General features: G+C 38.0%; 1 protein-coding gene across 4 annotated transcripts in view; it reads left to right on the plus strand.

Moving 5' to 3' along the window:
- GALNT7 (polypeptide N-acetylgalactosaminyltransferase 7) overlaps positions 1 to 15,737 on the plus strand; it is a 155,319-nt gene extending 139,582 nt beyond the window's left edge. For 3 of the 4 annotated variants that reach the window (XM_055276412.2, XM_055276411.2, XM_055276414.2), the window contains 4 exons: positions 5,599 to 5,817; positions 9,271 to 9,369; positions 10,064 to 10,192; positions 13,330 to 15,737. In XM_055276412.2, coding sequence (XP_055132387.1) covers positions 5,599 to 5,817; positions 9,271 to 9,369; positions 10,064 to 10,192; positions 13,330 to 13,467 — 585 coding nt within the window. In that variant the 3' untranslated portion in view covers positions 13,468 to 15,737. The remainder of the gene's footprint in view (positions 1 to 5,598; positions 5,818 to 9,270; positions 9,370 to 10,063; positions 10,193 to 13,329) is intronic. The other variant, XM_055276413.2, reaches the window with a different exon arrangement.
- The last annotated feature ends 2,679 nt before the right edge of the window (positions 15,738 to 18,416 follow it).

An 18,416-nucleotide genomic window follows, 5' to 3' on the forward strand; every position in this document is an offset into this window, starting at 1 on the left:
TACATTTCAAATAAACTCAAAAAAGCCTGACACTGATAGGGAAATAGTTGAAGGGAAAAATACTAGCTTCTGTTATTCACACATGAGTAAAATACGGTTTTTTTCTTTTAATGTAGATAATCATGTTAGGAGTTTGCATAGTAAGCAAAATCAAATTTTTGAACAATGCTTACAAAAGATTAATATTTCTTATCCCTCAAAGATTGAAAAGTTAATGTGAATATCCTTTGTCCTATTGCATTCTGCCTGCAAATTCTCCATCTCTGTCACATAAAATAGAGGAAAATTGGCCAGGCGCAGTGGTTCACGCCTGTAATCCCAGCACTTGGGAGGCCGAGGCGGGCGGATCACGAGGTCAGGAGTTCAAGACCAGCCTGACCAACAAGGTGAAACCCAGTCTCTACTAAAAATACAAAAATTAGCCGGGTGTAGTGGCGGGCACCTGCAATCCCAGCTATTCGAGAGGCTGAGGCAGGAGAATCACTTGAATCCTGGAGGCAGAGGTTGCAGTGAGCCGAGATCTCGCTGCTGCACTCCAGCCTGGGCAACAGAGGGAGACTTCGTCTCAAAAAAAACAAAAAAATAGAGGAAAATTCCACTGACTGTTTTCATTGTGACATCCAAATTGTTCTACTGTAATAAATATTTTGCTGGGATTATTTAATAAAAATCTTATCTCCTATGCCATAAATATAGAACTAGGATTGATAATCTATATTTTACCAAAACTCATGAACCTGCAGAAAAACAAAACATTGGTTTTTAAAACATTTTGGAAATGTTAAAAATTATTTTTTGAATAAATAAAATGTATTTAACTTAAACTGAACAGGACTGTTTTAGTGGGATGAGCATCCTCCCAGGCTTCTTTCCCGGTCACACATTTATTAGGAAATAAAGCATAGTTCTAGTTCCTTCTGTTGATTCTCACCATTCCATGGAGTGTAAGTTCTCTCTTTCAGCTTCCTAAAATGAGATATGTCATAGTTGCTGTATTCCAAGAGAATGACAGTTTCTAGCTGGGGAGGACAGATTTAGAAGTAGTGTAGTGGTAAATGATGATCTGGTGATTATCCAGCCATGTTGGGGTCTCCCAGTTCTTTGACATTTCATCCCAGACTAGTGACACTTAGGGGTGGCATTTATTTATGAAACAAACCAAGGAAGCTTCATGCAGAAATCCAGATGTCCCACTGCTTGGAGGACAAAGACCTCTATCCCTGGCAAAACAACTTTGAGGTTTATTTGGTTGGCTGCTTTCATAAATTCTAAGAGGCATGCAACTCTGATGCCTCTCATTTAATGGAACGCTTAACCAAGTCAAGTTTATTGTTGGCTGTAGACACAACTTGGGACAGTTCATAAAAGGAGAATAGGTAATAAGCAGACAGCTAAGCTTTCAGAACCAGAACATCCTTCTCATTGGCCAAATGAAGCCCCAGCTACAACAGGGGATGAAATTTAAATGTCTGTGATAAAACAAAAATAGCACCAAATTAACACCAGGCACGATTGACATTGCAGGAAATTCCCCTTGGAGTTGGACTCACAATCACGAAGAATTGATGAAAAGCCAAATTGACTCAAAAAAGTCTATTCTGAAAGAAAAACAAAAAGAGCTGAGAGGTGGCTATCCATTATAAAAATTAGCTATATATACCATACAAACCACCCAGTAAGTGTGAATTTAGCGTACACTTAGTGAGTACCCAGCATGTGCCAGGCACTTTCTTTTCTCCAGTTTTGACAGCATCTACTTGAGCCATCAGGGGGCCAGTGGCCAGGTCTGTTTCTCCAGCTCATTTGTCTCCTCTGAGCCTCAAACCTTCTAGAATTATCCTCTTTGATGTCCTTTAGATCTTCCACTCAACAGAAGTCAAAACTGACCTTTAACTTTTCCTCAAAAGTGATTCCTTCCACTGTGTTCTCTATTTGCCCGTGAATGAAACTTAGGGGGCATGTAGAGTTGTTCGCTGTCCCTCCCCCTTACCAAGCGCTGGTGGTTCTGCCTCATGCGTAGCTCTCCAATCCATCCCTTTCTATACTTAGTGCAGCCCCTCAAATCTCTCCCATGAATAGTAAATAGCCTTCTACTTGGCTCTTTGCCATCAAGTTCAACCCCCTTCAGTCTACTCTCCACTCACCACCGGTGTCATTCATCTGAAAATTAAATCTGATGTCACTTACCTGCTTAAAATGTTTTTATGGTTGTCATCTCAAGGGTAAAATTCAAAGTTCTTTTAAAAAGAATAATAATATTAATAATAGCTAACATATAGTAAGTACTTGCAGTGTACCAGGCATAAATCTAAATCCTTTATATACATTAACTTCTTAATTTTCACAACACACTATGAGGTAAGGACTATATCCTCATCTAATTTTTTGTTTGTTTGTTTTTTGTTTTTTGTTTTTTTTTTTTTGAGACGGAGTTTCACTCTTGTTGCCCAGGCTACAGTGCAATTGTGCAGTCTCAGCTCACTGCAACCTCTGCCTCCCGGATTCAAGAGATTCTCCTGCCTCAGCCTTCCAAGTAGCTGGGATTATAGGTGTGTACCACCACACCTGGCTAATTTTTGTATTTTTAGTAGAGACAGGATTTCACCATGTTGGCCAGGCTGGTCTCGAACTCCACCTGCCTCTGCCTCCCAAAGTGCTGGGATTACAGGTGTGAGCCACCATGCCCGGCCTATATCCTCATCTTAAAATAAAGAAACTGAAGCAAGTTTTCTCTCAGTGAATACTGCATTCCAGTTTTTGTAAACTACTTGCTATACTGCAATACACCATGATTTATCATACTGCATTTGCTTTTCTCTTTGCCCTGAATACCATTCCCACCTAATTAACCACTCCTTCGAGATGGGGCAACACAGTGCCACTCTGGCCCTGTCCATCCCAGAAAACTAATTGATCCTTCTTTTTGTTGCCATAATCTTACATGTGTACACATAACTCCTCAGGTTTGTTCATGTCTAGAGCACATGTATTGTGTCTAATTTCATACGGACTTGCAAAGATTCAGAATGTTTAGTGGTATATTAGTCTGTTCTCACACTGCTATAAAGATATACCTGAGACTGGGTAATTTATAAAGAAAAGAAGTTTAATTGGCTCACAGATCTGCAGGCTGTACAGGAAGCTTGGCAGCTTCTGCTTCTAAGAAAGCTCAGGAAGCTTCCAATTATAGTGGAAGGCAAAGGGGGAACGAGGCATCTCACCTGGTGGGAGCAGGAATGAGAGAGAGAAGCGGGAAGGTGCTACACACTTTTCACCAACCAGACGTCATGAGAACTCACAGTCACAAGGACAGTATGGGCGTGGGGGTGGGGGGTGGGCTGGTGCTAAATCATTCATGGAGGATCTATCCCCATGAACCAGTCACCATCCACCAGGCCCCACCTCCAACACTGGGGATTACAATTGGTCATGAAATTTGGGTAGGGACACAGATCCAAACCATATCAAGTGGTAATATCATATGTTCTTTTATCATGCTGCTTATAACAGCCTTTTTTAAATCTATGGGCTTTTGCGACAACAATGCATTTAGGGGCATGTTCACCCTTTGAATTAATCTGACATTTAATCTGAACACTAGATATTTCTTTTTTGAATGTAAAACATGGGTTAGCCACATGGCTGACAGGCCAAATCCAACTCTTTTTAGTAAATCAAGTTGTATTAGAAGATAGCCACATTCATTTGTTTGTGTATTGTCTATGGTTACTTTCTCACTACAATAGCAGAGTTGAATAGTTGCCACAGAGACTGTATAGCCCAAAAAGCCCAAGATACTTACTATCTGGCCCTTTATAGAGAATATTTGCTGACACATGATGTAGAAGATTAAGGGATTGAGTATTATTTTAGTTCATTTAGTGTTGCTACAACAGAACATCTGAGGCTGGGTAATTTATCAAGAAAAGAGGTTTATTTATTCACAATTCCAGTGGTTTGAAAATTCAGGCTTGGGCAGCTGCATCTGGTGAGGGCCTCATGCTGCTTCAACTCATGATGGGAAGCAGAAGGGGAATGCACATGTGCAAAGAGATCATCACATGGCGAGAGAGGAAGCAAGAGAGAGACCAAGGAAGCCAGACTCTTTAACAAACTACTCTTGTGGGAACGAATCCACTTCTGTGAGAGCAAGAACTCACCCCCTCACCTCCATAGGAGGCCATTAATGTATTAACAACCCAGACTCCTCCCAGTAGACCCTGCCTCCCAGCATTGCCACATTAGGCATCAAATTTCAACATGAATGTTGGCAGAGACAAACCACATGCAAATCACTGCAAGTGTGTACCAATTTGGTCACATGTATTCATGCAAGCATTCATTCATCAATTAAAGCCTTAAAAGCTAGATATTTGTCAGCTATCACAGTGTCAACATATTTTATTGCTCTATAGCTGCTTTTTCTTAAAGTGAACCAACTGGGGTCGGGGGCAGTGGCTCACACCTGTAATATCAGCACTTTGGGAGGCCGAGGCGGGCAGATTGCTTGAGGTCAAGAGTTCAAGACCAGTCTGGCCTACTTTTAGTAGGGTGAAACCCCATCCCTACTAAAAGTACAGAAATTAGCCAGGTGTGGTGAGAGGCACCTGTAATACCAGCTACTCAGGAGGCTGAGGCAGAAGAATCGCTTGAACCCGGAAGGCAGAGGTTGCAGTGAGCCGAGATTACATCACTGCCCTCCATCCTTGGTGACAGAGTGAGACTCCATCTCAAAAAAATACATATTTTTTAAGTTAAAAAAATGAACCAACTGGGGAAAATACCCAGTCCATTTGGGGTTGTAGTAAAATGGTTCTATTATAGTTATAACAGGATCAATAAAATCACCTGCAAAAATGTGTTTTATTAAACAGAGCTTTTGTTTCTCATGGTTTCTGAAATGAGATTTTTTTCCCTACACTTACCAACAGAATGATTCTAATAGAAAGAGATTGTAGGCCAGGCACAGTGGCTCACGCTTGTAATTCCAACACTTTGGGAGGCTGAGGTGGGAGGATCTCTTGAGGCCAGGAGTTTGAGACCAGCCTGGACAACAGAATGAGACTCCATCTATACAAAAAAATAACAAAAATTATCCAGGTATGGTGGCTACTCGGGAAGCTGAGGTGAGAGGATCACTTGAACCCAGGAAGTTGAGGCTGCAGTGAGCCAAGATTGCACCACTGCACCCTAGCCTGAATGACAGAGCAAGACACCATCACAAAAAAAAAAAAAAAGAAAAGAAAAGAAAAGAAAGAGATTATTATAGGGAAAGAAGTACAGTGTCCAGCCAGGTTCTCATAAACTCTTTCTGAGATTCAATTTCTTCCGTTAGCAGAATAGAATACATTATCTTGGCATATATGATCTTCTAGCTCAGGGATATCAGGTTTTGTACAATACTTTTTACTTAAATATACATGACATTTTAATCCTTGGCAGATGACATATTAGAGTCATTAACTTGCATTTGTTTAATTAAATGCTGGGTCCTGTTGAAATGAATTTGTTATGTGTAGGCCATATTTCATATGTCTAATATAGGCTGTTTATGATATGACATTTGTATTTTTATAACGATATTTTTTTTTTTTACAGAATTATGTTAGAGTTGTGGAGGTTTGGTGGGATGAATATAAAGATTACTTCTATGCTAGTCGTCCTGAATCGCAGGCATTACCATACGGGGATATATCGGAGCTGAAAAAATTTCGAGAAGATCACAACTGCAAAAGTTTTAAGTGGTTCATGGAAGAAATAGCTTATGATATCACCTCACACTACCCTTTGCCACCCAAAAATGTTGACTGGGGAGAAGTAAGTAGTCACATCTCAAAGTGTATGTGTTTGTAGACTGAGTTTGGGAGAAGGCAGAGAGAGGTGGAAATATGTGAGTAAGAGAGAAGTATTCTTGGGGAAAAGTTGGGGTAAAAACTGTCTGATAGCATTTGCCACCTTTCCACTAAACAGCTACAGCTGCCAGACCAGCTGGCCACCATGTGTCTCCTGGCAGCCTTTGCACATTGGCCTCCTAGCCTGCAACACGTCCACTCTTTACTCCAGCTCCTGGCGCCTCCATGCCCCTTACTCCAACTCCCTTCCTTAACTAATTTCAGTTTATCCTACTGCTCTCAACTTAGAGATCACCAATACGAAAAAGCCCTTCTTACTATTCCCCACTTCATCAAAAAGATGCAGTTCTGTGCTCTTTCCAGGGGTTCTCACAACACCCCAAATCCCCTATCTCTCAACCAGTCTGAGTGCTTCAGGACCTTGATCACTTGTGTCCAGGTGGACTGATGCAGGGACCCATATACAGTAGACACTCCAACAATGCTTTTCAAATGAATTAAAAATAATTAAAATCAGACAAAAGCACTTTGACAATCAGACATTGTCATTTCTTTGTTTATTCAAACTTATCTTCAGACTCACTTCTGATTGCTCCCCTCAGCCCTGCTGTATGCCTCACAGGTACACTAAACCTGCCATGAACGTTCAAGTCTACATCCCTCTGCTTAATTATGTTCAGCAAATATTGGTTGAGGACCTACTATGTGCTACTCACTCTTCTAGACAGAAAACAAGAGAAGCAAAGTCCTTTTTCTCAGGAAACTGGCATGCTACCTGGGGAGAGAGACCAAAAAAGTCTGAGAAAACAAAAATGATAATGACAGATGGTGATAAATGATAATGACATGTAATACTGTCAGGAGGACTTAAGGACAGGGTAAGGAAAGCCTCTCTGAGGAGGTGACATTCGCTCTCAGATCTGAATGATAAAGAGTCAGCCAATCAGAGAGTGGAGATGAAGGGAAGCAGACCAACTGCGGAAGCATAGTTCATCTGGAAGTGGATCCCTTATGGGTTGGTGTGTGAAGGGATAAGGGCCAGAATGACATCGGGGTTGTTTTGAGTAGCTGATTGAGGCTGCTGAGATTGGGAAGATAGTAGGGGAGTGAATGGAGGGGGCAAGGCTTCTGTTGGTGTTCTGAGCATGTGAAGTACCTGCTAGGCATCCAGGTAGAGCCGTTAAGGCCTACTGATTATAGATTGTAGGTTGTATGATGTCAAAGTCCAGAAGAGAGGTCACTCTGGAGATGTGCATTTGGGGCCATCAGCAGGTAGGTCGTTTCATGGGAATTAATGAGGTCACTGAGGGAGAAAATACAGATAGAGAAGAGAAGACTAGACCCATCCCTTAGAAACGCCAGCATTTAGAGTTCAGGAATAGAAGGAAAAACCAACAGAGGACACTCATGCTGCTCTTTCTGTACTTCTTGCTTTAATATACTTTTTCCCTATACTCTTATGTTACCTGTCCTATTACAGCAAATTATGTTTAACTCCCAACTAGACCATAAGTCCTTCAACACACAAATCACTCTCTGAGGACCCACACAAGTATATCCAACTGCATGCTTAACGTCGGCACTTGAATGTGTAACAGGCATTTCAAACTCGACATAGCCTAAATTGAACTTCCTATCTCCTCCCCCCAACCCATCTTTGCTGATTTCTCAGTCATAAACTTTGGAGTCTTCCATGAATCCTGTCTTTGTCTCGCACTTCATATCTAATTCCAAAATCTGATCCCTTCTTGCCTGGTCTAAGCCACCATCATCTCTCACTAAGACTTGTTGACTCTCCTACAGCCTATTTCAAATACAGCAGTCAGAGTGACTGTTTTAAAATGAAGGCAAATCATGTCCCTCTTCTGCTAGAAACCCTGTACCTTCACCTCAGAGTGAAGACAAAGTCCTTTCTGGTGGTCTCCAAGATCCACAACATCTGTCCCCATTCCTCTCTGGCCTCACCTGCTACTGCTCTCCCGACTCCACTCCAGCCCCATGTCCTTACTGGTAGTCAGACTCCCTCCAGGCATGTGCCTGCCTACGCTGTTCCCTCTGCCCAGAATGCTTCCCTGCAGATACACCCATGCATGGCCAGCTCTCACACCTCCTTCAAGTCTGCTGACCTACCACTTCTCAGTGAGGTCCACCTTGTTACTTCCCAACACCCTAGCTCCCACCCTAACTTCCTCTTCTTTTCCTTTCTCTCACCACACTTACCACCTTTTGCCGTAACAGACAAATTGTCTACTATGTTTTTTAACTTATATTCTGTCTTTTTTCCCTTACATTTCCAGAGTGAATGGAGGCAGGGGCCCACATTCACTGTGGCATGCCCATTACTGGGGTAGGGGGGTCTTTATTTTGTTCACTACTGTTTCAGAGCCTACAACATGCCTGGCACATATCAGGTACTCAATATTTGATGATTGAATAAATACATGAATGAATGAATGGAATTTTCTGTCTTCCTTTTACTGTCTCACTCCCAAGTATATCTTCAGTTTAACCTCTTCCCATTCTGACATCTGCACTTTATACTTCATTTCTCGGCATTTCCTTAACATTCCAGGGTAAACCCCTACCTGTTTTAAAGGTGTCTCTTGGGGCAGTCTTCGGAGCTCCTCCAGGCAGGGTGAGCAGCTCTTCCTCTGCATTTATACCTCTGTCCTGACTGGCCACTACCCCTCTGTCTCTACAGGTGGTGAGGACCATGACTTGCCCCTCTTCGTATCCTCAAAACCGCTTATCATCATAGGTGCACAGTCAGTATTTGCTGACTGAATGCAAGAATAAAACATTTTATCCAAATACTATAGTGATTTATAATTCAGAGAAATATATGGCTTTTCAGAAAAGTTATTTTCATTCAAAATGTACATTCCAAAGATGGAAACCTGCGTTTGCTTTTCATCTATGTTTATAGAGAAAAGCCTCACTGCCTGACCATGTGCCATGCATGGCCTATGCACCCTAGGCTCCTAGAGGCAGCTACTAAAAGTGCTGCACAGCCATTTGGGAGAGGTCCCTTACAAATCCAGTCTGTTCTAGATATCTAGGGCCAGGCCAGTGTCTATTACCACTGTGGTTAGGTAGCTTTCCTCTATTTGCTTCTCATTCACATGAATTACTGTGATTCTGAAATTGTATTTAATGATAACTTTTTTTTCTCTGTGGTATTTTATGGAAATTTATAGTCCTTTGCTCTTAGACAAAGAACCCATTCCGGTGTTGACTTCAAGACCATAAATGATTTCAAAACTATGTAAAGATTGACAATACAGTAATAACCTGTCACTACACATAACCAGATTTTCCCTGTAAACTAACATTTAACATGAAATGTTAAATTCTGTTGCCAGAGTTCATCAAAAACTAAACTGTTGCCTGTTTTTTGCGTCTTTGTTCATTTTTTTAGATCAGAGGCTTTGAAACTGCTTACTGCATTGATAGCATGGGAAAAACAAATGGAGGCTTTGTTGAACTAGGACCCTGCCACAGGATGGGAGGGAATCAGGTAAACCACCTTACTTTTGTGTTTAATTGTTCCGCATTGAGGGCCATCAGGTTTATTGATCACAGGGTGATCTTTGTACTTTGGTTTTCAATTTGGTAATTTTGTTTGTTTTGATAAAGTAAAACATTCTGTAAAAAAATTGACAGTGTTAAAACATTCACTTAAATGATGGGAATAATAGCAGTATTGGTTTTCACATAAGCAGTCAGAATCTAGAATTAATGTCTAATATAAGAGATTAAAATATATTCCTGTGGGAGTATATATTTGTCACTACCATAACTGTATAAGCCTAGCTCCCTAACAATTTTTTGCAAGTATTGCTCACTAATCCTCATCTTTTTGCCAATAGAGTGTTACTGCCAGTAATGTATATTTCGCTAATATATTCTCTTACTTTTGTGGGTATGTTTTTGCTTTTTCATTTTCTCACATTGTTGGTACTTAGTAAATTTGTGTTAGTGACCCATTTGGTATCTTAGAGAGTAAAGAACTTAATGATTTCAGTGTTAATAAGGATCTTCACTAACACCAAAATAAATATAATTTGTCTGTGGACTTACAGTTCTAAACAGAAAAATTATGGAAAAATAAGTCATTCAATTTAATTATAGGAGTTAAGTTTCTTTCTTTTCAAATGTACATCAGCAGGGAAGGTGCCTCTGTTACTTAATTCTCTCTATTCCTTTTACAGCTTTTCAGAATCAATGAAGCAAATCAACTCATGCAGTATGACCAGTGTTTGACAAAGGGGGCTGATGGGTCAAAAGTTATGATTACACACTGTAATCTAAATGAATTTAAGGAATGGCAGTACTTCAAGGTATTCTGCATTTTAACTTCTGAAATATTATATGCTATTTCATTTTCAATAACATCTAGCATGTGGGATTTAGATAAATAAATCTTAAAACCTGCATTCAAATTCACTTGCATTTTCCTCTCATTTAGTCCCTCGCATAGGTTTTCCTGAGCACTGGATGACTCATTGTTCTATAATGAGGCATCACTTTTGTTCTCTCGTACAATATTGTCATGTAATGAGGCCACGATGATGTCTATAAAGAGCACTGCTAATTTTAGTAATACAAGAAAGTCAGTGTTCTATGAGGCAGTCATCACCATTGCTCTCATCAAAATCTGATTTTTGAAATCTAAATGAATCATTCATTAAAGTAAAATATATTTATACTATTAAAAAATTTGGTTAATATTTGATACTGTCCAGCAGGTGGAGATAGAGACAAACAAATAAAACTTGAAATCTAGGCTTTCATAATGTCTTTATCATTGTTGTGTGCTAAATACAGTGGGATAAATGTAGCTAGTTGCTTGCTTTAATGGTCAAATTTAGTTATTCACGTGACACTGCTGGGGCAGCTTTTTGTTTCAGCTGTGAGTATTTAAAGCTTTGTGGCAAGTTAAGGATTACAACATATTAATAGATTTATGTATAGTTTTCAAATTCTAGATTTGGCTAACATAAATCAATTTATTATGAAACAAAAAGTGGGGAAAGCTGCCTCACACTAAAAAATCTGTCAACCCTCCATTTTATTTACTCACCCAGTATTTGTTATCATATCCCATCTGTCATGCAAGCAAGGACTTGTTTGCTATGTAATAATGATATGACCTAGCTTAACATTCCCTGTTATTGTCATTTACAGATAATTTCCAGGAAGTGATAAGCATGTATCAATTGATGATTTTGTTTCTTATAACAAGTTAGGAAGGAGAAGAATAGCATAAACCTTAAAGAGTGGAGCATTTATTTTCACAAAGAAAAATGAAATATAATAGCAATAAATAGTAGGAGTCAGTGAGAACAATATTAGCAAAATAGTAAAAGAAGGCTAACACACCAGAAACTACATCAAGAAGTAATTGACCAAAAAATGACACATAACGTGTTTTAGGTATTTTAAAGGACACAGCACTGAATATACATTTGTGTGTTAGATATTACTAAACGTTCACTTGGGGACCAATAATGTTAGACTGCAGGGGAGTTCAAAAATATAGCTAAAGCACGCTATTATATAATGGCAGAGAAGAAAGAAATGCAAAAGTAGAGATAAGCAAAATGCCATAGGACAGAAAAGAGTGATTCATGGGAGGAATTACTGCTGAGGAGTTTCATAGAGGAAGTGTCATTGCACAAGTCCTGAAGTGCAAAAAGGCTTTCCATGGAAAGTAAATAAGAAAGACTGAGCAAAGACGTGGCATGAAAACATGTAGAAAATCCAAAGAATTGTATTTCATTTGGTATCCCTAAATTGTGCTTTGGAGGAAAGAGCACTGAACTTCATTTTTTAAGTTTTGGAGAGGGATTGACTTTATTTGAGGAAGGTAGTGATGGAAAACAATGGCTACTTTTAGGAAAATCATTCTGGAAATGTGAGGTATGGACTGATGAAGCAACGAGATCAGCTTGAAAGAGCACTGAACTTCATTTTTTAAGTTTTGAAGAGGAATCGACCTTATTTGAGGAAGGTAGTGATGGAAAACAATGGCTACTTTTAGGAAAATCATTCTGGAAATGTGAGGTATGGACTGATGAAGCAACGAGATCAGCTTGAGCAGCAGTTCTGAAACTTTCTGTCCTCTGGATTCCCTTTACACTCTTAAAAATTATTGAGCCCCCCTACCCCCAAATTGCTTTTGTTTATATAGGTTATCACTAACTATATTTCCAGAACTGGAAATTGTCTGAGAAATTTGTAGTTTTTATATATTAATTCATCTAAAAGTAATAATAATATACCTATTAAACATTAATATAAATGACATTTTTAATGAAAAATAACTGTTTACCTACAAAAAATAGAAGAATGGAATTCTGTATTTTTGCAAATCTCTTTAACGTCTGGTTTAATAGAAGAAGACAGCTGGATTCTCATACTCCTGCTTCATTTTGGTCTGATCCGAAATGTTGTTTTCGTTCAAGTATATGAGGAAAACCCAGCCCCACACAAGCATACAGTTCATAAAGAGAGGGAGTAATTTAATAGCCTTTCATATAACTGTGGCTGTTTTTTTATTGTACACCACAACTTAATAAGTGGTAGTTTCTTAAAAGTTATTTCCAGTGTAGACTGATATCCTTGAGCATTGCACCTCATTATATGGGAGTACTTGATACGTACTTCCCAGTTCATGTCATAGAATATTTTTCTAAGTATACTCAGGGGTCAAGACTGAATAAAATTAATGTTTTCCTGCTTCATCAGTGACATCCTTAAGTGAAACCAGCATTTACTTTTTACTGTGTTGTGGCCATGAACAATACACTACAGGTACTAGCATAGTTTGATTCATGCTAAGGCACCATCAGTTTTACTCACCATTGCTTTTCCACTATCAGTATAAGTGTTGCTAAAGTGAAAAGGCAATGGAGTCTTTGTATTATTATGAAAATAGTTTCGGCCTTACAGACCCAATCCTGGGTAGTCTGAGGACCAGACTTTGAGAAACTCTGAGCTATATTGAAGAAACCTACAGCATACGGTGAGGGCCAAACCAGGGCATCTGCAGTGGCGATGGGAAGGAATATAAACCAGAGACATTGCACATATCCATCCTTAGTGACTGGTGTAAGTGAATGAGGGAAAGTGCAGTATTTGCTAAGGACTAGAGAGCTGGGATTGTCGTTAGCCAGGATAGGAACAAGAGACATAGATTTGGAGGGGCAGATAATGAATTTAGGTTTGTATACATTGAATGTGAGACACCAGCAGTATATTGTGACTTAACAATGAAAGATCTTAGGACTTAGAAAACTGACAATAAAGAGAAATCCAGAAAACTGACAATCAAGAGAAATCCAAAGTCTGAGGTGTGGTCGATAAGCTTTTCCATTTGTTTAAACTGTCTCCTCATGAAAGCCAAGTGATGATTTCTGATGTCAGTGATATCAAGAGTCCAAATTTGAAACTTTTTTCTTACTGTGTTTTCCAGAACCTGCACAGATTTACTCATATTCCTTCAGGAAAGTGCTTAGATCGCTCAGAGGTCCTGCATCAAGTATTCATCTCCAATTGTGACTCTGGTAAAACGACTCAAAAATGGGAAATGAATAACATCCATAGTGTTTAGAAAGAATAAAAGAAACCAATAACCTACCTACTGACAAGTAAATTTATACAGGACTGAAAACCGCCTGAAACCTGCTGCAACTGTTGTTATTAACTCTGTATAGCTCCAAACCTGGAACCTCCTGATCAGTTTGAAGGACATTGATAAACTGTGATTTTACGATAACATTATCATCTGCAGTTACTGTTTACAAGACTGCTTTTACCTTAAACTTTGTAGATGTTTACATCTTTTTGTTGTGTTTTAAGATGATGTTGGTAATTTGTGCCTTTAGCTCTGTTTTATTAGACAGAGTTAAAGCATGTTGTCTTCTTTGGGATTACACTCAGGGGTCTGAAAGGCAGTTTGATTTTTATTTTTAACACACTTGAAAAAAGGTTGGAGTAGCCAGACTTTCATATATAACTTGGTGATTATCAACCTGTTGTGTCTTTATTTAATTTTACATCTTTTTGAAGCACTGCCACAGGTTATTAGCCAAGGTGGCCTTCCTTCACAGTCATGCTGCTTTTTTGAAAGGTGAATTTCAACACATTTAGTGCCTCTTTCATTTCTCAGTATATATTTCAAGAGCTTGTGATGAAATTTATAGGATGGTAATGATGGACTTGTCACCTGTATGGGGAATACTTTTAGTACTCAGAAATGAATTTATGTGCTGCCATTTGCTATAAAGTTGAACGTTGTATGGCTTGAAAAAGAAATGACAATATGGAACATCCCAAGGCTATCCCATAGAGTTGGAAGTTGTGTAGCATTCACTCCCTTACCTACTGGCATTCCCAGTGCCCTCTGTCCATACCTACTTCTAGGATTGCAAAGGAGTCTTCCAACTAGAGAAAAAATTGTCCACTGACATTTGGGATTTACTTTTCTCCAATACCTGCCACTATAGAAAACTATTATCAGATGTTATTGTTATCCCTTGAAAGGGAGGGTGACAAAAACAACAAAACACCGTTATAAACACATCAAAAGTTCATTCTGACTGAGGTAAGACTTTCCAAGCCCTTGTTAGATTAGGCCTTATAAAACTTGTGTGCATTATAACCTAAGCTGTGCAACCTGTGAAGCCAAGAGTGAACTGATGTTTCGTTTATATTCATCCAAATGACATTATCTGCACGTTTTTAAAATTTAAAAACAAAGGACTATTTAAAAATACAGTTTATTAACAAATGTGAACCACTTTCTGTTACATTAGGTGTTCCCTAGTGTTTCTTAATTTCTTTTTAGGAAGTGTATTTTTATTAGTATTTTTCTGGTGAACAGAAGATTTGTTTGGATTTAAACATTTACTAAGACAGTACCTATTAGGAAAACCAAATATTGCAAATGGTCAATTCGATTTTAATTTCTCAAAAGATACTCTGTTGTTATCCAGAAGATTAAAATGCCTACATTGAGTGCTAAAAAAAAAAAAAAAAAAAAAAAAAAAACCAAAACTGTGATGATGTGAGCAGAATGGCAAGTAAGTTAGGCGTTTTTGATCCTGTAATCATGGTATCATTACAATGAAAGGAATTCACAAACTACTGCCAGAGGAAGTTTGTTTTTTAATTTAAGAGGGAAATATAACCTATAAATTTGTTTCTTCCAAGCTTAGCTCTTAAATTTGGAGAGTCAAAGTTAAACATCCTCAACAGAGTTTTATTTATAATTTTGAATTGTCAATTTGTATTTTGCTACTGATCTGTGATCAACCATTTTAACTTTCATCTCTAGGGATGTTTAACATTTATAATTGCAAAATAAACCAACTATAAAAAAAGAAACTAAGAGAGAATTGGTATTTTAATTACTTGTGTGTTTGCAGATAGGCTCCATTTTCCATGTTGAGTAGATTATAACCTTATTAACTATGCATAGGCCTAAGAAAGGTGGCAATGAATTGTGCATGTAAATTTTAAATGGGTACTTTGTGCAATTCGTTAAAAGAAGATACTCTATGAATATGATTCTATATCTTGAAATCAGAAAACCTACCAAACAAAAACATCAGAAGCTGCTGCCATAATGACTATTTTCTACTGTAGGCTGCTTTGGAAATAATTCCCATATCCTTGCTTTGTAAGTTGGTAATATCACTATGCATTTCTACACATTTTATAAATTTGATTTATGCAGATTTTGATACACTGTATGTTTCTGTAGAAATTGTATAAATATTCAAAATTTTATTAGGATAAATTTGAGAAACTTATGTATATCTTAATTCTGGGTTGCTTGTTTTTTAGGTGACAAAAAATAAAATATTGTATTTTAATTCATGGGTTTTTTTTGGTGCTTGTAATCATTTCAAATCTAAACACTGCCCATTTGAAAGAATTACTTGATTTTACTATTTACAAGACACACTTAATACCTAAAATATTATAGACCAGTTATTAGTTGAGTATGTGCTTGAGTGTTGCTTAGCATTCTGTTACACATGCTTAGAATACTCAGAGCTTATGTATCTGTTGGAAGGAAAAAAAGGTTTATTTTTACCTGTTTGCCTATGTATACCAATTTTTTAAGTTAATACTTTTTTAATTATAAAAAATACCCCAGCAACATATATCCTTCTTGGCAGTATATGCTACTATAGAATTGACTATTAGAAGCAAAAATGCCTTTAAATCAAATTTGTTTACAACCTGACAGATCAGGTTAAGTGCAGAAAAATGAAGAGAAGGGAAGCCTACCACAATGAAATTAGAAATAGTCCATAGGACCTTGTGGTACAAAACACATCTCAAGAGAAGATACGGTTGCTAACAGATTCAAGTAAGTGGCTGTGTTGATTTGGGAAACTTTGTCTCAACTGATCTATTGTCATATCTCCCAATTCTTAGCTGCTGTAGAAGTAGGCTAAGAAATTTGAAAAAGTGACATAGCACCAGACTAGAATAAATGGGAGTTCCTTTATTTCTTAAGTTTCTCATAAGGATCTTGGAATATATTTCATTTCTGGACATAATTGGGAAAAAAATCTATATATAATTCAATGGAAAACATGACAAGTACCTCACCAGAGAGCCAGATACCTAACAGGCCAATAGTTTAGGTATGTGAAAATTATTCCATGTGAAGGCACATTTTAAAAAGTGTTGAGCATTATGAAACTGTGTTTTCAATCCTTGGATAGAACTAAGTGCATCTTGAAGAATATCTAAGATATTGTATCCTTCAAATTAGCTTTAAATGAAGCTTCTCTTGGGCTTTTGGTATGAGCAAATAAACCACAGCTGTATTAAGAATTAACTACCCAAAACAAAACTAAATATTTGAGTAGAAAATAGGGATGAATAGACTTCCACTTCTGGCTATAATTGGAAGTGGACAGTTAATAGTGGACAAAATATATGAAGCAACTGTTTTCAGGAACTGGATACTAGTCAAAGCAGACTGATATCTCAAAGAAAGGAAATACACAAGGTGAATCCCATGTTCACCACGTCTGTCTCCTTGGGAGGACATTCCCAACCATGGTGCCAGGAATGCGGCTCAGAATGGTGATACTGCTGAACTGAGGAGGCAGAGTGGAGATTTCTGGCTGCTGAAACAGCTAGAATCTATAATCCAGGTTGTTGGAGGGAAAGTATGCTTGAGTGTCAGGAGAGCTATACAGGAATTTTTATATCACAGCCATTTGCAATAGCAAAAACCCTGGAAGCAACCTAAATGCCCGTCGACAGGAGAAAGGATGAACTGTGATATAATCACACAATGGAATATTACAGAGATGAATATGAATAAACTAGTTGTTATAAACAAGTTTTAGGTGTACAGGATTGAATGAAAAAGGCACTTCCCAAAACACTTTATTCAGCACTTTTTATCAATATCAAAAGTGACTAAAAGTAAACATACAGTATGTTAATACATTTATACATGATAGGTTAAATAACTTGTCCAAGTTCACAAATTTAGTACTGGGGTCAAGGACATAATCAAGTCCAGTACTCAATATCCCTCTAACTCTGTGGGATGAGTATTTATTTGGTGCCAGGAAAAACTCTCCTAAAGAATGTATGTTTTCCACATAACTTCTTTAATTTTCCTCTCTACCTAGACCATCAAGAACCTCAGGGCTGGAACAGTGGCTCACACCTGTAATCGCAGCACTTTGGGAGGCCAAGGGGAGAGGATTGCTTGAGCCCAGGAGTTTAAGACCCACCTGGGCAACATAGCCATGTGTGGTGGCACACGTCTGTGGTCCCAGCTGCTTGAGAGGCTGAGGCAGAAGAATCGCTTGAGTCTGGAAGGTGAAGGCTGCAGTGAGCTAGAACTGAATCTAATACTCCATCATAGTATCTGTATTAACCCATGTATATTGGCATATATACTTTTAGCTAATATTTATCGAGCATTTACTATTTCTTGTCACCAGGATAAGTGTCTTAAATGTATTACTTTATTTAATCCTCAAAAACATTCAAATTTTACAGATGAGGAAACCGAAAGGTTACATGAGTTGTCTGTTACAAAACCAGTAAGAAAAACAGAGCCCTATTCAAACTCGTGATTCACTACCTTGCTTTTAATGTCTTTCATAACCTTGTTTTTTTCTCTTTGTATATTTTGTTCTTGTTTTTCTTTGTATAAGCCATTAATATTTTTTGGAAAAAATGTGGAGAATCAAAGAATTACACAAATATGAATGGATTATGGTATTTTACTATCTCTTATCTGCCCGAGGACAATGTCCAAGTTGATTGTCCTGCTTTTCTAATGAAAGAGTAGATGATATAAAGGCCATTTCCAGTTCCAAAATTTAGTGCTACATAATGCTGAAAAGTTATTTTTCTTTCCTTTTAATGCGACAGTCTATTGCACTCCTGAGTTACTATTCTATAGATGTGGTAACACCTAGGATGAGGACCACCAGAAGTCTGCACTGTTAACTCTTAGAATAAAGGCCCAGGAGCACAATGAAGTTCAATTGAAACATTTTTATTTACCTT

Source organism: Symphalangus syndactylus, chromosome 4 (genome assembly GCF_028878055.3).
Source record: "Symphalangus syndactylus isolate Jambi chromosome 4, NHGRI_mSymSyn1-v2.1_pri, whole genome shotgun sequence".
Taxonomy (NCBI): Eukaryota; Metazoa; Chordata; class Mammalia; order Primates; family Hylobatidae; genus Symphalangus; species Symphalangus syndactylus.